Source organism: Diabrotica undecimpunctata, chromosome 8 (assembly GCF_040954645.1).
Source record: "Diabrotica undecimpunctata isolate CICGRU chromosome 8, icDiaUnde3, whole genome shotgun sequence".
NCBI lineage: Eukaryota > Metazoa > Arthropoda > Insecta > Coleoptera > Chrysomelidae > Diabrotica > Diabrotica undecimpunctata.
Window position 1 is genome coordinate 82031345 of NC_092810.1, and position 26446 is coordinate 82057790.

The following is a 26446-nucleotide window of genomic DNA, read 5'->3' on the forward strand; positions in this document are numbered from 1 at the left end:
CCTTTATCAGGGGGGGCAGGAGTATTGACATCCATGCTTTACGATCTACTACTACTTATAAAATATTACAAAACTTACAATAAAGTCCGTAGGATTTTCTTACTCACTATTAACTAAACTATATTGTTCAAAAACTAAATAACTTTATTTTAATTTCAATTACTTGATTGAAAATGAAAACACTCAATTTCCACCGATTAGATTACTTAGATTCAAAATTTTTTCCACGTGCCCCTATAACAAGCCTAACAGTTTACTACTTTCAAATCTCTCACCCAAAACTCTAATTCGTCTATCAATGAACAACTAAATTGGTAAATGGTAAAATCAAACTATCTCGGAAACGGCAACATTTGAAAACACTCATGCGCAAAACAGGGAGTATGACTATGACTTTAGACGCTTCTGGGGTAGATTGACTGGATAATAGCGTTGGAACTACCAATATTGTCATTCTCTGTGTGATTTGAACTACTATGTCGTTTGGTAGCTTCAGAAAAGAGAAGGACATTTTTATTTTTGGCACCGCTGTGTTCACTTCGGGTGTGTGCTGTGTATTTATCACTTCATCACAAACTGGTTTAATTATTCGATTATTCACTGAGGTAGGCACTGTTCCTTGATTATTAGATTGGTTATTGAAGTCGATCTTATTTGAGGTTACATTTAAAGATGATATTCTATCAACTAATAGACGGTGTAACAGCCACCTGTTATTTACCCACTAATCTCCCGTACTACGCACTCAGCCGCTTCGTCGACTTCCCGAGCAGACACGAAGCCGCGCGAGAGCAGCAGTTCAACAAGTGAAGCGAACCTAAAAACAACTCGTGGGTCCTTCGCGTTATGCATTTTATTTTATTGTAACAATGTTTTAGTCTCTAATATAATCTACAGTAACAAGTGTTAAACGTATATTTCGTGTACCTACCCCCATCCCACCTTATAACGGTTATTTTCCTTTAAGTTAAGATTTTTGTCATTCATCTCTTCAATTAATTTATTTACTAGTAACACTTCCTGTTTTAACATATGATTCTCAGATCTTAAGGCCGTATGACACTATGCATTTTCTTGTATCATTTCTTATATCGTTTCTGATATAGAAAGTTATTTATGTTTTCTTGTATCATTTCTTGCACGTACATTTGTGCTCTGTATGAAACTATGCAAGTTCTTTTACCGGAAATTGTATGTGATTCGGCACATGATTGGTCGAAATTTTGACACATATAAAAATAGAACTGCAGTACCTGAGGACCCCAAGCCATATGCTACTGATTATTTTTTAAAATACTGTGGTTCAAAAATGAAAGAAATAAAATGTCCCAACATTAAAACTAAATTTTTTTTTTATTTTAAATTAAAGTGTCTCGGCAACTATGGGCCATTGACACTGGTACAAGTTTATTACAATATGTTTATGTTTACATACATATACAATCTGTTTATATACAAGTTAGGATACATTAATAACATCTTAATATAATTACACTAAGTAGTAAAGGTGACAGTCTTTTAGGAAACGAATTATGGCACTGTACATGTTTGTAGAACCAAGTAGATCACTTAAATTATTTTGAAAGTTGTAGTAGTCTCTTTGAGGTTTGTAGTGGACGCATTCTAGTAATATGTGCTGGACTGTTAAGGACTCATTACAATGTTCACAGCGAGGATGGTTTTCAGACGACATCAGATATCCATGAGTAAGACGAGTGTGACCTATTCTGAGCCTTCTGATAATAATATTGTCTCTTCTGCTCATTTGAGGCATGGTGATGGAGGTAACAGTTGGTTGGATTGTGCGTAGTTTTGTATTTTGCACGTTCCAGTGTGTTTGCCAAGTGCTTAGTACGTTTTTCTTGATACTGGCCTTTAGGTCTTGGTGAAGTTGGATGTTTTCCATATTTTCTAAGGAGCAGGCCAGTTTTGCTGCATGATCAGCGTTCTCATTTCCATTGATACCAACATGGGATGGTGTCCAGATGATAGTTACTGAAACACCATTCTTTGATTGCTCTTGGCAGATACTGTGGATGCACTGTACAATGGGATGTATGGAGTATATATTTCTGATTGAGTCAATGGCGGAGAGGGAATCGGTGCATATTGCTAATGATTTCTCATTAGCAATGGGCGAGTCTAATGCCTTGAGTATTCCATACAGTTCGGCTGTGTGTATACTGCATCTGGGAGAAAGCCGATATGATGCTACTGTTGTATTTGAGGTACTGATTGCACAACCGACGGCCTGTTCTTCTTTGGAGGCATCTGTGTAGAGAATTTTGTCATAACGCTGAGTCTGTATAAGTTCCTTGAATGCTTGCACCAAGAAAGTTCTGGGCGTTTCTGCTTTTTTGTATCGGTTCAAGCTGGTAAGGACAGTAGGTAGCTTTTTGGTCCACGGGGGAATTCTGGACGTAGTAAATGGAGTTGTGAGTTTTAGATCTGTGTCTTTTAGCAAAGTTTTTAAAATTTGTGAGAGAGAATGTGCTCGAGGGTGACTATTATCTGGAACAGAGTGGGGAGTATTAATTAGTTTAATTACTGGGTTTTTTGGATTAGCAGAAATTCTAGAGAAGTAAGACAGAAGTAAACGTTGCCGTCTTATAAAAAGTGGAGGTTCTGAGGATTCGATATAAAGACTTTCAGAAGGACTTGATTTAAAGGCGCCGAGGCTAATGCGCAAAGAGGTGTTGTGAATTGTATTCAGACTTTTAAGGTGAGTATCGGAAGCAGATATGTAAAGAATGCTTCCGTAATCCAACCTAGAGCGGATCAATGTTCTGTAAATTCTTAAGAGGACTTTCTCTTCTGCCCCCCATTGATGATGAGCTAGAGTTTTTAAGATGTTGATTCTATTTAGGCAGTTTGTTTTTGTATTCTGTATCTGATCTCTCCATGTGAGTCTTTTATCGAATATTACTCCTAAGAATTTGTGTTTATCAACAACTTGAAGAGGAGAGCCATTTAGTTAAAGTAGAGGAGGGTGAGTGTGATGTCTTCTAGAGAAGTTTATGACTTTAGATTTTCCAGATGAAAATTTGACTCCAATTTTAGTGGACCAGTTATGAAGATTGTTAAGAGTGTTTTGGAGTAAAGAGCATGTGCTCCTTGTAACTTTACCTTGGCAATAGAGAACAAGATCATCTGCGTATATTGAGTATTTTATTGGAGGGAGAACAAGAGAGTTTATATCGTTGATGCTAAGAAGGAATAGTGTTGGGCTAAGAACTGAGCCTTGGGGTACTCCATTTTGTGAGATATGTGATGTAGATGTTTTCCCGTTTGTAACTACTTTGAATGATCTCTCTTGTAGGAAATTGTTTATAAAGGTGATAATATTACCCGTTAAGTTGAGTTGCTCAAGTTTTCTAATAATAACAGCTCTGTTTATTGTATCAAAGGCACTTTCTAAGTCTAAGGCAACTGTGATGACTTCATTCTTATTTGATATAGCTTGGGTTATTTCTGTTTGGAGAAGTACCAGGTTATCCATCGTACTTCGATTGGGTCTGAATCCCGACTGTGCTGCATCTATAAGATTATTTTCTTCAAGAAACCACAGCAAACGTTTATTTATCATCTTTTCTAGTAGTTTGCACATTGTGCATGTTAGTGAGATTGGCCTGTAGGCACTGGCAAAGTTAGAAGATGAGTCATTTTTCTTGATCGGTATGATAAGCGACTGTCTCCAAAGACTTGGAAAGCTTTGGCTGAACCATATCTTATTGTAGAGCGCAAGTAGCTTAAGGAGGGTTCCTGCCTGTAGATGTTTGAGAAAGATAGACGGGATGTCATCAGGACCTGCAGATGAGTTTTTTATTGATGAGATTGCCAACTTTAACTCTACTTCTGTGAAGGCGAGGTTTATTGGATTGGTTTGGATAGGGTTAGGTGGTGAGTCGTTTGTGGGGTACGAAATGGAGAGTTCAGACTTAGTTTTGTTTTGAAAGTATTTGGCTAGCGTTTCGGTTATTTGGTTATCATTTGTAATGATATTATCTCCATCTGTTATTGCGGATATTTTAGGGTATGTTTTTAAACCTCTCATTTGTTTAATTTTTGTCCACACTTGAGCGGGAGGGGTATCTGAAGTTATGCTGTTAACGAATTTTTTCCAGGATTCTTTTTTGCTTTCCTTCAGAATTCGTTTGGATTTTGCACGCATTTTCTTAAAATGAATAAGATCTTCGATGCTACGAGTTTTGCGATATCTATTAAGGGCCTTTTTGTATTCTTTTATTGCGAATTTACAGGAGTCGTTCCACCATGGGACGGCCTTTCTTGAAGGATTTATGGTGCATTTACCTATACATTGGTTGGCCGCAGTTAGAATGCAATTTGTAAATTGCTCTACGGCAGCGTCGATGTTTTCCTTAAAAATAATTTGGTTTGAAAGGTCTTCAAGAGTGTCACTGAATAACCTCCAATTTGCCTGGGCAATTTTCCATTTATTTATGACTTCCGCATTTTCGATTATATGACTTGAGATTAAAATGGGGTAGTGATTGCTATCATATAAGCTATCTAGTGTTTGCCACTGAAGCAGAGGAGCGGTTCCAGGATCGCAAAAGCTTAGATCTATGCAAGAAGAGGTTCCAGACTGGATGTGGAAATATGTCGGGCTACCTGTATTCAAGAGGTTAATGTTAGAGTTGCTTATGATATCTTCGATATGTTTACCTCTCCCAAAGGTGCGTTGGGAACCCCATGTTGTGCTGTGAGCGTTAAAGTCCCCAACTAGGATGAAAGGGTTTGGCAGTTGTTTTATGAGGTCGCTTAATTCTGAGCTAAATAAGTTGTAGTTTGGAGGAATGTATATAGAACAAATAACTATCTTGTTGGGACACCATGCAGTTATCGCAATCGCTTCTAGGCTTGTGTGTAAGTCAAACTCTTGATGGAAGATATCGTTGGAAACAAAAATAGATGAGCCTCCACTTGCTCGTAGGTGTGTGGGTCTTAGGAAGTTGTAGCTAGTGTAATTTTTTAGGTAGGGGTTGTGATCTTTGGTGAAATTGGTTTCTTGAAGACAGATAAACTTGGGCGAGCAGTCCGATATAAGTTTTTGTAAATATTCTAGTCTGGGGTAAAAGCCATCGCAGTTCCATTGAATTAGACTTAGCATAGTGTTAGTATTAATAGGAGCTGAATTGAGAGGATTGGGATGGTTGTGAGCTGTCAGAATTGTAGTTATCTTCATTAGAATCGACGGAAAGATTTGGACTGGGCGTACTTTCACGTTCTTCTGGATCAGTGCCTAACGCCTTTATCAGTTTTTTGGTTAGACGGGTTAGCCTGTTTTTGATAGACCTCTCCTGACAAGTTGGGTATAATGCTTGGATGTTAGAAATTAGCCCTGATACATTTTCTGTAAACTTAAGAGCTTCAGTGTAGGGGTCACTACAGCCGAAAGTGTTTTCTACAAAGGCTATCAAGTTTTCTAGAGGAATAACGAGTGATTCTGAGGTTTGCTTAAAGGATTCTTTGATAGCGTCTTTTGTTAAATCGGAAAGGTAACGTTCTGATGGTGAACTTGTTCTGGGTTTCTTTTTTGGTTTCTTAATGTCTCTACTAGGGGGAGGCATGATGTTGTCCTCGGATGGATTTGCGACCGAGATGTTATCGGGAATATCAGTCTGCTCACTTGTACTCTCGATTTCAGAGCGGCCACGTTTATGTGTGGGCGTTTTAGTAATTATGGAATTGTTTGGTTCTGAAGCAGACATATGTAGTGATGTTGCGGGTTGTATAGAAGACTGTGGTGGTAAGGGATCTATTATCTGGGTTGATATTAACGGCTGAGGCTGGGGTGTTATATAATTAGGTGGAGGATTAGGACAATTTGAGGCAATATGCCCTGACTTCTTGCATATGTAGCATTCCATTTTGTCTGTGGACAAAAAAATTCTGTTTTCATTACCTTCGAATGGGATAACTAATGAAGTTTGCAGATTGAAATTGTCATCAGAGGTAAAAACATATACTTGCCTTCTAAAGCTCATGATGTGCGAATATTCATCGCCGGGGATACCTGCTCTTAAAAATGAGACGGGGGAGGCCAGTTGGAGCCCAAGTTCTTTTATAGCATTTTCTGCAAGGTCGTGTGGTATACATGGAGATATATTGGATATTATTATTCTTTTTGTGGGGGAGACTAGCCTGCGAACATTCATCACGGAGTTTCCTACTGTCAAAATCGGATGGGATTTTAGAAGTTTGTCGACGAGTTCTGAATTAGTTAAATATATACAAATTCTGTTATTAGATATTCTGGATGCGAATAGGATTTGTTTGGGACCAATAGCGTCACCTACTGCCTTGACGTAATCAAACAATTTTAGATTTTCATCGGCATGCAGTACTATGGCTTGATCCCTCTTTGGAAAAGTTGATCTAGGAGTTGATTTGGTTGCAGTTGCATATGAGGAAGTTGAAGTAGAATTATGCTGAATATTTTGTGACATCTTGACAAGTTGTGAACTGTGAGGATCTGATGTGAGAACTGTATTTGTTATCGGTACCCTTGTAGTCAAAGGTAGACGAGAAATTTATTTATTTGTTAAATTGAGTTAGGTTTTATGTATTTTCTTCCAAAAATACATATTAGGTAGGCCTACGCCACTGGTAGTTGACCCAGTTATTGAAGAAATTACTAATTTGCTAATTAACTAATCGATCCAAAAAAAAAAAAAACATGCAATTAGTCTTATCGATACATACGGTAAAGTCTGGTCTTACTACTATTTAAAAGTAGTTGTTTGGTTTCACAAAAACACTAATAAACTAGGAGCAAAACACTGATACGATGTTACCTCGTTCAAGTACACACTCGGAATCCCTTAAAACTAAATTGGAAACCACAATTTTTGAAGATATTCAACAGGCTGTAATGGAAGACAGAAATAATAAATAATTTGGTTGTAATAATTTATTTGTTTTTTTACAAATTATGTGTTTAAATGGCATGCTCTTGAAATTCTATTCTCTTACTTGGAGATATAAAATAATCTTTAAACTCATCACGAATTTTTAAAGCGGTTATGTATTGTTTTTAGTAATGCATCTCCTTCTACTTTCAGTAGTTCCGATGCTATTTGATCCAATCCCTGTGATTTATTGTTTTTAAATTTGGCTACTGCTGTTCTAATCTTGGTTATTGTTGGTGGGCACTTTTCTCTGATGTCTGCTTGGTCTAATTGTATATCAAAGTTCTCCTCCAGCCGCCATTATGACAGAAATTTTACATTTTTGCGCACAAATTGGCGCATTTCTTGTACAAGAAACGCAGCGGACACAAATTCTTGTATCGTTTCTGATATACGAACTATACGCTTGTATGACGCTATCCATTTTTTGTTTTATAAGAAACGATATAAGAAATGGTACAAGAAAATGCATAGTGTCATACGGCCTTTACTTCATCTAATTGAGCATTGAATATAATATCCTTGTTTACATTTTTTTCGCAACATACTACATGATTCTTATTTAAAAACTTAATATTTTTCTTCTTTGCACAACTATCATGATATAATTCATCGCAATTTTAATCACATTAGAACTATTTAAATCGCTTTTATTACTACCAGTGTAGGATGGCACTTCATCACCCGTCGCCATCTTTTACTTGATGTACTTGCAATATATATATATATATATATATATATATATATATATATATATATATATATATATATATATATATATACATATATATATATATATATATATATATATATATATATATATTTATATATATATATATATATTATATATATTATATTATATATATATATATAAATATATAACTGTTTTGGATGGGTTGGAGTCAATAATAGGGCTATTGGTTAACTATTTTTTTAATCTCGAGCTTTCAATTGTGTTTACAATTATTATCAAGAGCTAAAAAAGACAAAATACTTACAAGGTTGAACTAAAAAGAAAAAACAATTTTTGTTAACTTACCAAATAAAAATTAGTTTGGTAAGTAAAAAATCACTGCTTACATGTTCAAAATATTTTATATAAAAATGTTTTGATCTAACAAATGTTTCTCCGAAAATTTCTATAATTTTGAAAACATTTTTTTTAATATAAAAATAATTGAATTTATAAATAAGTTCAAATAGCAACCAATTACATATAAATATATATTTATATATATATATATATATATATATATATATATATATATTTATATATATATATATATATATATATATATATATATATATATTTATATATTTTATATATATATATATTTATATATATATATATATAATATATATATATATATATATATATATATATATATTTATATATACAGATTGAACGAATTTAAAACGGAACATACAATTTAATATATGTCTGTTTGAAGTGCATTTGAAATAGTGGACCAATATAAAACTTGGACAAAAATAAATCCATACCCGGTGATAGACATTGTATAAAATTTCGTTCAACTATCTGTCTCCTTTAAAGGAAAGAGGAGCTTGCCTAATAGTCGGAGAGATAGAGCCGAAATTTTGAACTGATCAGTAATATGACATTTCTCTATTGGAATATATTCATTGTAACTGGGTTAAGACTTTGCCTTACAGGCGGACGCCCCTCATGGTACAGGGGGTGGCTATACAGGGATGAAGTTGTAATTTTTTTCGGAAAAATTAACAATCGATAATATGGCTGAAAATTTGCCCAGAGTAAGATCTTGGTATAACTAGACGAAATCCCAAAAGGCGGACGCGAGAATGGATACATAAGGGGTGGCGGACAGGGGTGAAATTGCAATTTTTTGGGGAAAAATTAACGATAAGTAATATGTCCGCCATTTTCATGGCTCATTATTTAGACCCTAAAAACTCTAAATCCAAAAGAGCGGACAGCTGGGTTGATACAGAGAGCCATAAAACGGGGTCAAATGTACCACCTGCCAACGCATTTTAGGTCTCGGTAACAATTTTCTGGTAACTGATTTTATTATGATATTATTATACCGATTGATTTGAAAATTTGTATACTCACTTCTGTTACTATTCTGAAAAGCGTCAAGTAGAGTTTTCCTCAAAATTTTCCAAAAAAAATTCCGCAAATAAAAGTTTTCGTAATTTTTTGAGGTAAAATCTAATTTGTAGAATCCTTTCGATTTTCTGTCAGTTATACCATGATTTTTTTCCAAAAATTTTCAAACAATTTTTCCGATAAGAAAAAAAAAATTAGAAAAACTTTTCTAAAACATTTGATAAAACTCTACGTCATCGTCTGAATCTTTTATAAAATATTTTGTAGTTTTAAAATGATATTATGATAATGTTTTTTTTCAAACTAAAGTCATATTTACTTTACAAATCACATTTTTTTCTAAAATATAAATATTTTATGAATTAATTTTTAATTGAATAAATGTTTGATATTTGATATTTTATAATTTTTTAAAGTTTTTCTAATTTTTCGTCATTTTTCTTACTCTCATTGATGTCATCACATTCATCATCTTTGTCACTTTCACTTTCAATAATATCACATTCATTATCTGCTTCATTTTCAATCACTACTTCTCGAACTGATTCTGGCATTTGAGGTATCTGAACAACCATTATTTATGCAATATAAATTTAAAAACCTTTTTATTGTAATAAAAAATAAGTAAAATTACTATTTGTTATACCAAAAATATTTAATAGTTATCATTATAAAATTACTTTAATTTAATAAAATATCAAATATCAAACATTTATTCAATTAAAAATTAATTCGTAAAATATTTATATTTAAGAAAAAAATGTGATTTGTAAAGTAAATATGACTTTAGTTTGAAAAAAAAAACATTATCATAATATCATTTTAAAACTACAAAATATTCTATAAAAGATTCAGACGATGATGTAGAGTTTTATCAAATGTTTTAGAAAGGTTTTTCTAAATTTTTTTTTCTTATCGGAAAAATCGTTTGAATATTTTTGGAAAAAAATCATGGTATAACTTACAGAAAATCGAAAGGATTCTACAAATTAGATTTTACCTCAAAAAATTACGAAAATTTTCATTTACGGAAATGTTTTTGGAAAATTTTGAGGAAAACTCTACTTGACGCTTCTCAGAATAGTAACAGAAGTGAGCATACAAATTTTCAAATCAATCGGTATAAAAATATAATAAAATCAGTTTGAAAATTGTTACCGAGACCTAAAATGCGCAGGCAAGTTTTACATTTGATCCCGTTTTTTGGCTCTCTGTACCAACCCAGCTGTCCGCCCTTTTGGATTTAGAGTTTTAAGGGGCTAAATAATGAGCCATAAAAATGGCGGACATATTACTTATCGTTAATTTTTCCCCAAAAAATTGCAATTTCATCCCTGTCCGCCACCCCTTATGTATCCACTCTCGCGTCCGCCTTTTGGGATTTCGTCTAGTTATACCAAGATCTTACTCTGGGCAAATTTTCAGCCATATTATGGATCGTTCATTTTTCCGAAAAAAATGACAACTTCATCCCTGTATATCCACCCCCTGTACAACGAGGGGCGTCCGCCTGTAAGGCAAAGTTTTAACCCAGTTACAATGAATATATTCCAATAGAGAAATGTCATATTACTGATCAGTTCAAAATTTCGGCTCTATCTCTTGGACTATAAGGAAGCGATAAGTGGTTTGACAGCATAATAACTGCTTGTGTAGTCTAGTTTTTTCAGTGATTCTAGGCAACCTACTTGGGTGGAGTTTTGACTTGTTCTTGAATGAATTCAGAATCCAGCAGCCCGCTGAAGTATTGGATTTTTATAATATAATTATTTGACAACCTTTTGTTGGCCAACCACCTAGAGCGGAGTTGAGCCGAAATACATTGATTTCGTATGTTCCGTTTTAAATTCGTTCAATCTGTATATATATATATATATATATATATATATATATATATATATATATATATATAAATGATAAATCAAAACCTAGGATATAAGGTTTTAATCAACATAAATTGTACACATAATGTTAACAAAAACAATAGAAATTAATATAGCAGTGACAGTGACTTCTGTCAAACACTGACAGCATAAAGTCGCCTACAGTATTCGAAGTCTACAGCCAAAGCAATACCAAGGAGGTTAATATCACATCATTCTCCCACACTATAATCTTCCAAATACCGTGGTAAATGACGAATTCTTTCAGACTTTCTAGGTAGTGGTGAAGGAAGCGATAAGCTCTGTTCAGAACTCAGTGGGAGTTCTTCAAGAAGTAATGAATCCGGTGGAGGGGGAGATGTAGATGTATCTTCTAGGGCTGCATGTTTTGCGTGGTTGTATTGGATGAGGAATCATTAAGACTCGAATGTAACTCATGTGGGTCTTCTACGAACACTGATTCTTGACCTGGTATATCTAGTATTTCCCCTTCACCTCGTCCACACGGAGCCAGATGACGATTAGACACTGTGGTCTCCCGTCCGTCTTTCAGTTTAACAAAAGAGTATTCAGGATTTACCTCTATTAACTCCACTTCCTCTACGATAGGCTGGTACTTGTTCTTCCGATCTAACCTTTTCATCAAGTCATGCCCAGATTCTGCTAGCCATGACGGTATTGTATTCCCATTTGGAGATCGACATGTGTGCACGAACATCCTTTCATGCGGCGTACAGTTAGTTGCGGTACACAACAGTGAACGAATGGAATGCAGCACGACAGGTAGGTATTGTTCCCAAGTCTCAATAGGTGCTTCATGTGATTCACAGGCCAGTTGAATAGCTTACCAGACAGTAGAATTCAACTTCTCCACTTGACCATTTTCTTGAGGATTATAAGCAGTAGTTCTACTTGTTGCGATTCCCCTGGAGTGGAGAAACTCTTTGACTTCAGCTGATAGAAATTGAGTCCCTTTATCCGAATGAGAGAGGTATAACCTTCTACTCCTCATAATACAGGGTAAGATCTCCGGAAGGAGATGCCCAGGCCGACAAAGAACATCCTGGCTCCGAAATCTCCGGGAATGGTATCAAGAGACCACCGCTAATTTATTTAGAGCCGCCGTAAACAAAGTTATTATTGCCAATATGATCGCCAACGTTCGATAATCGGACAGGGCACTGAAAGAAGAAGAAGATCCGAATGAGTGTATGCAGGCATTCCAAACATCATGAATAAGTTATTTAAATTCTTGATTACTGTTTTGGCATTAATGTCACTGCATGGGAAAGCAAATGGGAATCTGGAATACTTATCTATTACCGTAAGAATATAACGATTATTGGTATTCGAAGGCACTGGTCCTTAGTCAATACTAAGGCGTTCGAAGGAAGATGTGGCTTTTATAAGCTTTGGAAAAAGTCCCTCATTCTTAAAGTACCTCGGCTTAATTTTAGCACATACCCCACAGTCACGAGTCATAGTCTTGACTTCATTGAGAGAGAAAGGCAAATTCTTTGATTTTATCCAATGCAACATACGTGTTACCCCTGGATGACAAAGTGCAGTGTGAAGTGACTTGAGTTTTGATGCACCTGCCGCCGTGGTAGTAGCACAAGAGCAGATGAGCGATAAAGCATCCGCTGCTTGGTTGTCTTTTCCTGGTCGATACACAATGTCATATTTATAAGGTGCCAACTCAAGTCGCCATCTTTGTATTTTCTCATTTTTAATCTTGCTGGAATGCTTCGTGTTGAACACAAATGTTACAGACTTTCGATCAGTAATGATTGTGAAAGCCTTTCCTATAAGAAAATGGCGCCACATCTTTAGAGATTCAACAATAGCGTATGCTTCTTTCTCCACAGCAGAATGGTTCAGCTCACTAGAGTTAAGTGATCTTAAAAAGAAAGCAACGGGTCTGGAATCCTGACTCAAGGTAGCAGCAATTGAGTGTTCTGAAGCATCAGTTTCAATAACAAATGGCATATTTTCGTTGATCGCGTGAACAGATGACTTTGCAACTATAGATTTCAGATTTTCAAAACAAGATAAAGCATCTTCGTTCAATGGAAAATTGTTGACATGAGCTAATGTGTGGACCCTTTCGTAAAATTTGGGAATCCATTTTGAATAATGGGCAAACATACCTAATAACCTTCTGTAAGATGCAGCGTCATTCGGTGGAGGCATTTTTAATAAGGTTTGTAGTCTGCTAGCATCGGGCTTTATGACATGGTTTGGTTCTATAGTATAACCAAGTAAGTTTATTACTGTTTGATTGAATTTGCTCTTGGTTTTGTTTAGCGTCAAGCCATATTTGTCTGTGGCCTTCAGAAAGTTCTCAAGATTTTTGTCATGTTCTACCTTCGTCTTACCACAAACAGTTATGTCATCAAGGTAGGCATATATCCCTTCAAGGTTTTCTGTGCGTATGAGCCAGTCGATTATTCTTTGCAAACTGGCTATACCATTGGTAACACCAAACGGAATGCGACAAAATTGGTACAGTTTCCCAGCGGCTTCAAAAGCTGTGTACATCTATTCATGTGGAAGTATTGGAACCCGATGGTATGTACTTTGGAAATTTATTGCACTAAAGACAGTGAATTGTGGTACATCGGACACCATTTCCTCGATATTTGGCAGTGGATAGGCTTCAAATTGAGTGAATCGATTAATTGTTTGAGAATAATTAACGACAAGCCGCTTCTTGTGAGTTTCGTTTTTGGTGATAAACACTTGCGCTCTCCAAGGGGACTGACTTTCTTCAATAATGCCGTCATTTAAAAGCTTCTTTACCTCATTTTTAATAAAAATCTGATCTTCAGCACCATGCCTGCGCGGTTTTACTGCGATAGGTTTACAATTTGAAGTCAGGTTACAAAATAAAGGAACTGCAGGTACTGAGGCTTCAACTACACTACATACCTTGAATACTTCTTTAGGTCCTCCAAATTTAAACTCTAGACTTGAGTGGTTAGATAGAACATCATGACCAATTATAATAACAGCACAGAGATTTTTAAATATAAGTAAATTAATGTTGTCGTAGGAGTGGTCACCAATTTTAATATTTTGAGTAGTCACATCTTTAACTTCAGATGTGTGTGATAATGAGGCCATAGAAACAGTCTAAGTACAAGGCTTCCTAAGGAATTTGCACAGGTTAGCAAAGTCTTCATTAATAAAACTGACAGAGCTACCAGTATTTATAAGGGCATCAGCACGAAGGCCTTTTATAGATGCAGGCACTATAGCTTTTTTCAATGAAGCAGGAGTAGCAGCAATAATGCAGGCTGTGCAGTTATCATAGCCTTCAAATACGTTGGCAGATGCACTAGTGCTCTTGGAGCGGCAAACCTTTGCAAAGTGTCCGTTTTTATTACAGGATTTTCAGATGGATTCCCGAGCAGGACAGTTCTTCCTTGAATGTATTGGCCCACTACAGAAAAAACATTTGTGTCCCGACCTAGAAGAGTTAGCAGAGTTGGTAGCAGCTGTCACAGTGACACATTCAGAATTTGTTGGAGAGCTCTGTGACTCAAATTGATAGTTACCAGGTAGCTCACTAAGTGTCGAATGTTGATTTGAATAAACCTGAGAGTTGAGTTCTGCCATTTCCATTGAAATAACTATATTGTAAGTTTCTTTTAAAGTTAGTGTTGAATTCTCTAATAATCCGGATCGTATCTTTGTGGATGTCATTCCAGCGATAAAAGCTCCACGGCATGTATCATTTTTATAAGTATCAGCATCTACAGCAGTAAAATTGCAGTCTTTTGCTAACTGATTTAAAGATTGCATGTAAGAATCGATAGACTCATCTGTTTGTTGTCGTCTAGTGGTTAGTATGTGTCGAGCATGAATAGTATTGTTTGGTTTGATGTATATTTTGTCAAGAATTTGAATGGATTCGTTTTAAGTGTTACAATCGCTTATATATGTATATACTCGTGGCGAAACATAATTTATTAACAGTTGTAGCTTATTATCATTAATATCTAGGGGTGGTACAGCAGCACCATCGGCAGAAACAGCGGGAGTGACAATATGGGCAGCTAAAAAGTTCATTAAAAAGTTCTTTTCCAATGGTCCCATTCCTTTGCTGTTGATTTCACAGATGGATCCCCGTCGAACCTCTCGGGTCTTGGATACTTCTCCATTTATGTTGATTAAATTGAAATGATAAAGCAAAACCTAGGATATAAGGTTTTAATCAACATAAATTGTACACATAATGTTAACAAAAACAATAGAAATTAATATGGCAGTGACAGTGACTTCTGTCAAAAACTGACAGCATAAAGTTGCCTACAATATTCGAAGTCTACAGCCAAAGCAATACCAAGGAGGTTAATATCACATCATATATATATATATATATATATATATATATATATATATATATATATATATATATATATATACCGGTATTTAGGCGGTACGCCCTTCCGGTAGTGATCTATGGAGGAGTATCACCGAGCCTCAAGCCCTTATCTCTTGCCGTGCTGCTCCACCATAGGCCGATCAGACACCAGCATATTCTAGTCTAAGCCGCAGATTCATTTAGAATTTTAAACTGGTGCGTTAGCCTTTTTGTTTTCTGTACACCGAGCTGGGGATCGAACTCACATCCACTGAACCACTCGCAGTGAAGCGAATGAGAACCGGCCGCACAGCCCGCTTGGCTATCTGACCGACCAAATAGCAATATATGCAATATATATGCAAATAGCAATATATTTAGTGGGATGGCTCGAGGTACACGACGGCTCAAAGTACATGACCCTCTCCTATGTCAGGAGGAAATTTCGTTAAATTTGATGGTACTGTTAATGCTGATGTTCAAGCTTTTCTCTACAATATAATCACTTTTAAGGGCTGTTCCCAAATAAGTGATGAGAATGGTTTTCGTGGTTTATCCATGCTGCTTAATGGTTTTGCTACATAGTGGCAAGGTATTAAAAATACAATGCTCACATGAGAAGATGATGTACAAAAAACTTCAGCCTCATTTAATATTTCGAGAAGTATTCTCGTGTGAACAAAATTCTAGTGAATCTAGTGAATTATTTGTTTCTCATATTCGAGCTTTCTTTACACAATTACCTTATGCCCTAACTGAAGAGGTTCAGTTGGATATGGGTTATGGCTTATTGGTACGTAACTACCAACTCTGATCGTCAACAAAAACCTCAATCAAATCAAGAAATTCAGACCAAAGTGTAAATTTTGTAAACATTTTGGCCATATTCAGTCAGAATGTAGAAAATTTAACATTAGTCAAAAGACTAAGCAATCGATGACTTCTAATTCTAATGATTCAGTTAGCATGTATGTATCTCCTGGCCGATACGAATCCTAGCACTTCAAATGTACCTTCTCAACTTTCTTCCAGTGTAGTTTGTTACAGTTGCAATTAATACTCCTGTGTATGTTTGCACAAATTCTATTACCACAAAAGCAGCCTCTTCTGTAGAGCGTCTTTTAGCAAAAACTAACAATTTGAATAATCATTCCCTCTATCCAAGACGTGTCTTTGGTTTGAGTGATTGCGCATATGTTGATACTGGAGCTAAACGTACTATAGCTGGAATTAAACTTTACAATCATTTTTTAAACAAATGCCTACACTATGTTTCCAAGGATATGAGTTTAGTGCTTGCTGAGGGTGTAAGCCGTACGCTAACTGCTCGTATTTTTGAGTGTTCGGTTCTCCTATAAGATAGATCCGTACCTACAACTTTTGTTTATTTTCTGAGCACACATTAGCTAAAACTCTGCTCGGCATAGACTTCTAAAAAAATGCTGACATTATTATTAATATCTCTCAAATGAAATTCTTATTTGCCGATTCTCTTGATATTTGGCATTCATTCCTGCAATGCTTCAATTAATCTTCTTGAACTTACATTACGACAGGATAAAGCTTCACAAAACTTCTGAACGTAGCACTTTACAATGTTTTATAAATCAGTAAAGTGGAGTTTTGATGTAACATAATGAACCTACACCATTTGCTGAGCCTTGTATTAATTTAACCATTGATATTTTAATCGCTGTGCCTCCTTATAGAACAACTCCTCAGAAAGCGGAAATACTGAAAAATGAAATCCATCATTTATTGGAAAAGGAAATCATTGATAAATACAACTCGATAAAAACAGACACTTCGTTCAGACACTGTTTATGACAACACTAGATTTGAAAAGTGGTTATTATCAAACATGTGTTCATCCATCAGATCGAGATAAAACTTCTTTTATTACTCCGTTTAGTATTTTTAGATTCAGTCGTATGTCTTTTGGTCTCCGAAACGCGCCTGCTAGTTTCTAAAGGCTTATTGGTCGTTTTTGTAGCGGATTACCAAGTATTACTATTTTGGCATGTTTAGATGATATTTATTCTATCTAGCTCGTTTGAAAATCATCTTAAAGATCTCGCTAATGTGTTTTAAAGGTTACAAGTATTTAAGTTGTCTGTATTACAAAATGTATTTTTTTGTGCTCTTCTGTCAAGTATTTAGGGCACCTTTTGACGCCCAATGGAATTGCTCCTGATCCTGGAAGAAAATCAGCAATTGCTGAAATGCCTATTCCATTCAATGTTAAACATATTTTATAATTTTTATAAACTTGCAGTTGGTTTCGACGTTTTGTGCCAAACTTCACAGGTATATCCAAGCCTCTTTCAGACTTACCTAACTAAGAAGAATGTAGCATTTGTTTGGGGACCGGCACAAAACTAGGCTTATGAAACTTTTAAAGAATTACTTACGCAAGCTCCTATGCGACAAGCAACTTTTATAATCTCATTTGTAATATAAACAGACGCAAGTTCATACGTAGTTAGCTAATGGCTTCTTCAGAGGGAGGGAGAAAATGAAAAGCCGATAGAGTGTGCAAGTCGCTTACTCACAATCAGCTAGTTAGCTAGTTGACTATAAAATTAATATATAATTTTTTTAGGAACTCGGTAAAGAAAATCAAATTCTGAAAAATCTTCAAAAACGACAAGATAAAGCACTTTCAAAGTAAGTCATGTTATTGTTTAAATGAAATGTTTTGTATTTGTTTTATTTTTAACAGGCACTTTTTTGCTGTCCTAAATAAGTAAAAATATATGTAGATATATTGATATCTAATAATTTTGTTCTAGATACGAGAACACCAATGCTGATCTTCCCCGTCTAATTCGGTCTCATGAAGAACAACTCCGAATTATTACAGAAAAAAACAAAGCACAACGAATAAAAATCAAAGAACTAACCGACCTACTAAAAATACGTGACGAAGAGCATCTGCGAACACAAGAAAAACTAATTCATTTGGAAAAACTCAACAAAGACAAACGGCTCATTGACAGGGAAAAAATGTTGGAACAAATCGAGGATTTGCAGGTTAAACTAAAAAACACAGACGACGTTAATAGGATACTCAATAGAAAGTTGACGTTAGAAACGAAAACAGCAAAACAGAGATTGAACAATGAGTCAATGAAATTACGACTAGCACAGAAGGACCTGGCACAGGCTTTGGCAGAAATTGACCGTTTGACTTCACTTTTGGAGGTTAAATTTTTTTAAATGAATTATACTAGGGCGGTCCGATAAGTACCTAGCCTACAAAATAAAAACGAAAATTTTGGACAGGTGGCGATAGTCTACTTTTAGCTCTATATACTCGACCCAGCGATGCTTCAACTTTCCGTCTGACAAATACGTTTTCTCGAGGTCTGCAAAGTAGGCTTCCGCGGCGGCAATGACCACTTGTTTCGACTAAAATTTCTGCCCGGCGAGTGCATTTTTCAAGTTTGGAAACAAAAAGAAGTCACACAGGGTCAAATCTAGAGAATATGGTGGATGGGGCAACAGTTCGTAGCCCAATTCAACCAATTTCGCCATGGCGATGGCGGAGGTATGAGCGGGTCTGTTGTCATGGTGGACGAGCACTTTTTTCTTCGCTAAAAGGGGTCATTTTTTCTGCAATTTCGCGTCGAATCGGCCCAATAATTCGACGTAATAGAGCCATGTGACCGTTATGACATTCTCCAGGTGATCGACGGAGATCACCCCTTGTGTATCCCTGAAAATGGTGGCCATCACCTTTTCGTTCGATAGGACAGTTTTCACCTCTTTCGGAGAACGTTCGTCGAGTGCCGCCAATGTTTCGACTGTTTTTTGGTCTCTGGTGTGTACAATGGATTCATGTTTCGTCAACGGTTACGAAAAAACGTAGAAACTTCTTCGGATTATGCTTAAATAGTAGCGTCAAACACTGTTCTGAAGTGGTTTCACGGTTGAGGTTGTCAGGAGTGAGCAAACGCGGCAATCATCGCGCCGACAGCTTTCTTATACTCAAAATTTGACGCAGGATATGACATACTCAGTCTTTTGAGATACCTACTGTCTCAGCTATCTACCTTCAGTCGGCGGTCTGCCAATATGAGATCTTGGACTTTTGTCGTAGCCGATTTCGGGGTACCTGGGCGTGGCTCATCAAAAACCGACGTGCGACCACGTTGAAACTCGTTAAACCAATTTTTGAGGGTTGTCATCGAAGGAGAAGAGTCACCGTACACAACATCCAAGCGCTCTTTGATTTCGCTGCGCGATTTCTCTTGCAAAAACAAGAATCGGATCACCGACCGATATTGCTCTTCTTCCATTTTTCCGAAATCCGCGGACACGCCCGCTTTCACACGGGGTCAAAACAAAACTACGAGTCTGATTAGGCTAAAATTTTAACATTAGCCATCTACGAGAATGTATTATACGATATTAGATTGCTCTTGAGATAGTGGCGGCATCGAGCGGTGAGGCTAAGTACTTATCGGACCGCCTACGTAATCTTTAAATGGATATTACCAATTATACATTCAAAAATTTTTAATTTTTGACATTTTTGTCTTCATTGCATTTTTAAACAGTTTCATGAGATCCGGGGCAAAAGAATATTCTGAGATTTCTGGGGTTGAAATCTGCTGTGTCTTCCTGAGTTTTTTTTTATTTTTCTTGCATACCTCATAAGTTTAATATATACTAATACAATTTGTATTTTACATTATTGTGACCAATGTATGACAATCTAGGTTATTTCCTTTACTTATTAAAGACATATACTTTACTAATAATTTACTATTTTTAGACAAGAGAAAATGTGGTACATCCACGCAAAAACAGATTTAATAGGCTAACAAATCAATCCATATCCATGACAACATTAGGTTCAATTCCTCAACCATTAAAAACAAAAAACTCGGATAATAAAAGAGACAGACTGTCAATGATAGCAGATAATGAGCATATCAAATTACCAGTTACAAATATAAAGTTGGAACCGATAAAGTATATTAAAACTGAAGAGTCATCTAGAAAATTTAACGACATGCTTAATATACCATCGGAAGTTATTAAAAACAGACTTTCAAGTGGGTCCAAATCGAGAGAAAGTGGTGAATCGGAAAATTGTTCAGAACTATCATTCGGTCCTTTCGAAACATACAACGAAGAAAAAAACAGTTTTGATGATGTTAAAACTAGCTCGGCAGAGAAGAGTGAAAGAGACGTTAAAACAAGATCGTCAGATACGAGTTCGTCAGATCATAATAACAAATCTACAGATGGAACTCAGTCGGATACTAGTGAAGAGAGAATGGAAAAGATAAATTCAAATTTGAATGAAACTGTTAAAAACGCTGCACAAAACATTGAATCTGAGTTTCAAAATAAACTAGGTAACTATAAGTTTTTAATCGATTTTTTACCATAACCTTAATGTTATGTTGGTATACCTAATATTAATTAAATTGAAAACCTCTACTTCATTTATTTACTCTCCAGTTCTACTTTTCTTTTTGTTGCTATTTTCAGAGTTTTTCCCATTTTTATACAGATGGAATTGACTAAATTATATTTTTTTTCCTAGGTTAATGGCACTGGCAAAGCCAAAAGGCCAGTCATGTTTTCTCATAGTTCTATCATCCATTTCCATTGTTTACATTATAAACATATTAATATTATATACATGTTAAATTGGGATACAATAATTTTAGTGTGTTAGTAAATGCCTAAATATTTTGGTTACTTATTTTCATTTTTATTGTTTTTTTATATAGGTAAGTATATATAACATTGTAACTTTTCTTTTATTTTTATTGTTAATTTCTTTTTATTATTATTTTTTTATTGTTTAATATTATTTATTTATTGATTTGATTTTTTTTCTGCTTACAAAGTAATATTTGTAGATTTTACATATTGATATATGATGTTGTAGATACTATTATCCTCTAATGTCAATAGATTTGAAACATTTATCGGAAATTTTATTTTGTAAAATATTAAATTTTATTTTTTTAACGGACATTCTAAAAGAATATGTTGTAAATCGGCAATTTCATCACATAGACATTTATTATTATCTAACAAACCTATTTTATGTTTATACACTGGAAATAGTTCATGATTGCATCGCATTCGACTTATTATCCGAATAATTGAACGATTACGTGTATTCTCAAACCATGGTTTGTTCCGTATTTTTGGTTGTATATTCTTAAAAAACTGTCCTTTGTCTTCACATTTATATTGTGTCTGCCATTTTTCCATAAGTTCCTTTCGAAAAATTTAAATAAAATCAGATTCTGGTATTTTTAATCTGAGTATTCTTCCATTTTTCGCACCTTCTTTTGCTAAAGAGTCCACTTCTTCATTTTCTTCTATACCTGAATGGGCTTTTATCCATGATATATAAATTTGTTTTCCTCTACTTAATACGTTTTGATACAATTAAAAAATATCAAGAAGGATGTAATTTAAATTAGGATTCAAACACAGATTACCTATTAAGTTTTTCTACCGAACTTTTAGAGTCTGTAAATATGACAAATTTATTATCTTCTTGTTCTAAACACAGATTAATTGCTAGTTTTATGGCAATAAGCTCAGCACTAAAAATTGACATCATATCTGAGTTTGTATATTAGTTAGTATATTTTTGGAAGAATAATAAACTACAAAGCCAACTCCATGTTCCGATTTATTCTCCGTTCACAAATTGTTGATAGCACGAAATGTGCCTCAAATTCATAAAACGGTCGTAAATCATAGGCGTTACTGAGGTGTTTATTCATTAAATAACAATATAATGTTTTAATACTGTTATATATAATATTAATAATGTTTTAATACTAATATATTTAGCAAAAAAACAATTAAAACTTTCACGGCTAATGTTGGTTATTATATTATATTAATAAAAATAAGAATTTAACCATTAACAATTTTGTAAATAAGAATACCTTATCTCTTTGGATATTTCAATACCAATCTTCGCGTTTAATCACTTTACTAGAAAACCTGGAATTCATATCCGAAGGTACGATTCGTTGCAAGATAATTAGGATGGAATTCCCCAGATTTTTAATAATATAATGGGTTTAAAGATGCCGGCTTTGGTCACGTGCCTCGTCTGTTCAGTTTATATTCGAAACTTAACTTGAAAGGGTGAAGTTATTACGAACGAAAACAATTTTTTTGTTTAGTACGTTTTTGATCGCATGTAATTTACGGCTCGTCGGTGTTTCCGCGTCTACGGCAGTAATTAGCGTCTCGAATATTTCTTTTGCGAATTATATGCAGTGCGTGAGTGATTTTTTATTCCATATACCTACGAACATATACGTACCTTTCGCTCGTGCTAGTTTTGGTGGATTGTTTGCGATGGCTTCATCATCAACATCATCAAGTTTTACACCGGTACTGTTGCGTACAGTCAGTAAGTCTGTCTATTCACCAAGACAGAAGACTATTGTCCTGAATGTTCACGATGCTCTGGTTTCTCAGAATCCCACAAACACTGTTCGCAACATAGTCGAAAGTTGTGCCAACATGACTGGCCTAGGAGAGTCAACTATCTATAGGTTCCTATCAGAAAGAAAAAAACACGGTATAGCTAACCCAAATACAAACGAACACTTAAAGAGAGGGATAAAGCCTATTAAAATTGATAAATTTGCCAAAAATGGTATTCAAAGGAAAATTTATGGATTTTTTTTTTCAAAAAAGAAATACCAAACCTAAACAAAATTTTACAAGAAGTTAGAGACGACCCGGATTTGCCTCATATCGGACGAACTAAATTGTTGCAAGTTTTAAAAGAATTAAATTTCCGGTGGGAGAAATCAGACCGAAAATCACTTTTGATTGACCGGGAGGAGACAATATGTTGGAGAAGAAATATGTAAAAATATTTAAGATCCATACGAAAATTCCGGGCTGAAGGAAGGCCAATCTTCTACCAGGATGAAACGTGGGTAAACTCAGGTCATACTCTAAAAAAAATTTGGTCAGATAAAAATATATTAAGCTCCACGCAAGCCTTTATGGAAGGTTGGTCTACTGGTACCTCCCCACCTTCTGGTAAAGGCAGTAGATTAATGATTTCTCACATTGGCAGTGAAAAAGGATTTGTTAAGCATGGTTTGTTGGAATTTCAGTCCAAAAGCACAAAAGACTATCACGAGGAGATGACAGCTGATGTTTTCGAAGAGTATTTTGAGCAGATGATTGAACACATACCACCAAATTCAATTATAGCATTAGATAATGCACCTTATCATTCATGACTAGTAGAAAGACTTCCGACGACTGCGTGGAAGAAACAGGATATTCTTGACTGGCTGCGAAATAAGTATCTGCCTTACGAAGATGGAATGGTAAAAGCAGAACTTTTAAAAATTGCCCGGCAACACAAATCTAAGTTCAAGAAATACGTAGTTGACACAATGGCGGAAAGGCGAAACATAACAGTCCTTAGACTTCCACCCTACCACTGCGAAATAAATCCAATTGAACTCATTTGGGCACAAATGAAAAGTTATGTGGCTAGAAAAAATACGTCATATAAAATACAAGCTGTACGTGAATTATTATACGAGTCTTTACAACATATTACAGAACAAAACTGGAAAGATGAAGTAAGACATGTAATAGAAGAAGAACAAAAAATGTGGGATCTTGATAACATAATTGATGCGACCGTAGAGACACAACCGCTAATTATTAACCCTCAAGACGACTCGGATTCCCCTATTTATTTTGAATTTGAATAGTTTTCTAATCGTAATTATATAAGGTAAGTAATAGTAGTTGTAATCGTAAGGTATTAAAGGCGAAAGGCGCAAAATGTCGCCTGTCAAAATGTTCAATGTGTTTTAAATGCATCCATTTTTGTTCAAATCCTGAGAAAACTAAAAAGCATTTTTGAAAAATTTAAAGGCAGAATGAAATATTTATTAGAATAAATAACAAGTTTCTTTTGCATGCAATATTTTCAATTAAAAATTATACTATATTTTCTCTTTTATTTTCACCCCTGTTACATAACATATTAAAATAAACATTGTAGAAGTTTTTAGGGACTTTCTGCCCTCAGTAATAATGTAATCTTTCATTCTGCGTTTAAATTTTTCAAAAATATTTATTAGTTTTCTCCGTATTCGAAAATAATGGATACATTTAAAACACATTGAAAATTTTGCCAGGCAATATTTGGCGCCTTTCCCCTTAATTTTTTTATAACTTTAATAACTTTTTATTTTTGAATAAAATAAAGAAGTTTTATTAAAAGATACAATTTACATAAGTACAATTTAAAAAATATATTTATTTAGTTCAAATAAATGTTTCAATCATATACTCTACGACACTGGTCGGTCATCTGTAAACATTCAAAATACCTTCGTAATAGGATTATAAGGTATTGCATTCCTTCAGATACAAGGTGGGTTAGTCGAAAACATCTTAAACCGTCAGTTTTAGGTTGGTTTTTACTATTATATCGTATTACCTATCTTCTCTGTATTTCAGTTCTCTAATTAGGGTTAAACTTGTAGTGAGCTATCGACAAATTGTGAACCGATTATAGATCCATAGTATAAACTTTTTCATATTCTTTCCATTTTACTATACTATCTCGATAATATTCTTTTTGTATAATAATATTGTTTTGACACCAGTAGCGAACATTAATATGGGTCTCAACTGGAAAAAGAAACATTTCATAAGAATAATTCCATAAAGGGATTCTTATCCTAATATTTAGATGTTAAAATCCAGCTAAACTGGATATTTTAACTAATAACTTGGATTTCTGACTTCTTAACTTTACCACGAATTTGTCAGATAGAAATCTTCTCCGAAGATTCAGTGGCGGTTCACATGTTTCTGTTTCCATAACGTCTACAGGCATTTGTTTTTTATTTTATCCATTTTTATAAGATTTGTTTCTGCTGCTGAGTGGTAAAATAAAGATCCGTAATCTAAAATAGATCTAACAAGTGTTCTATAAAATAGTAACATTATTTTTGGATCCCCTCCCCAGGAGGAGTGACCGAAAATGTTTAATAAATTAACACTATTTTCTGTTCTTTTGATTATATAATTTACGTGTTCTTTCCAATTTAATTTACAATCTAAAATTACTCCTAAAAATGTAATGGAAGATTTGTAAGGAAACAAATATTTTGATAATTTTATTTGGTGAGGACACCGAAATCTTTTTCTTGTAAAAGTAACGAATACTGATTTTTCTTCTGAAATTGATAAGCCGTTATTGAAAATCCAATTGTCTAAATTTCTTATTGCATAATTGAGTTGATTATGGCCTATATAATAACAATATCATCAGCATATTGCAAAATCGATATATTATGTGGGATGTCAACAATTAGATCACTTGAGTAAATTATATAAAGTATAGAACTTAATATACCACCTTGTGGCAAACCCATAGATGTTTGTCTGCATTCAGAGAATAAGTGGTTTTCTCCGAAAATAAATTTCTATTACTGTGTAGATTATATAGGTGTTTAGATAGACTTTGGGGAATTCCCATTTGACACATTTTTTATATAATATATCTAATTTCACGTTTTCATATGCCCCTTTTATGTCTAAAAATAAAGCTGATGTTGACTGGCCATTGGAGAGTGATATTTGAATATCTGTAATAATATTGGCCAGGTTTTCATATGTTGGACTTTTTTTTCGAAATCCAAATTGAGAACTATAAATAAGATTATTATATTCCAAAAAAAATTCTAGTCGTGATTTTATCATTCTTTCGTATGTTTTCAGAACACATGATGACAAAGATATAGGCCTATATGACGATGAATGATTTTTTGGCTTTCCTGGCTTAAGTATAAGAACTAAAATGTAATTCCTCCATTGTGAAGGTATATCGACTTTATTTAACCAAATATCATTTAGTAGATTTAGAAGCAAAATTTTTCCTGATCTAGGAAGATTAAACAACATAGGAGCAAGTATATTATCAGAACCTGGAGCTGTATTCGTATATTTTTTGAGTTCCATATCTAATTCTTGAAGTGAAAACTGGTTGGTGAGATAATGTCCACTAATACTATGTTCTATTATATCTACACGATCAAGAAAGGTTGGGTCAGGGGATACATAAGGATAAGGTTAAATTTGTGAAATTCAGCAATCCATTCATCATGATCTGATT

At 34.6% G+C, this 26446-nt stretch overlaps 1 protein-coding gene across 1 annotated transcript in view; it reads left to right on the forward strand.

The window, feature by feature from the left end:
• The window catches only part of LOC140448465 (uncharacterized), a 135379-nt gene that overhangs the window by 105401 nt on the left and 3532 nt on the right, over window positions 1-26446 (forward strand). The window contains exons 3-5 of the mRNA XM_072541543.1: window positions 17882-17946; window positions 18072-18483; window positions 20060-20648. Coding sequence (XP_072397644.1) covers window positions 17882-17946; window positions 18072-18483; window positions 20060-20648 — 1066 coding nt within the window. The remainder of the gene's footprint in view (window positions 1-17881; window positions 17947-18071; window positions 18484-20059; window positions 20649-26446) is intronic.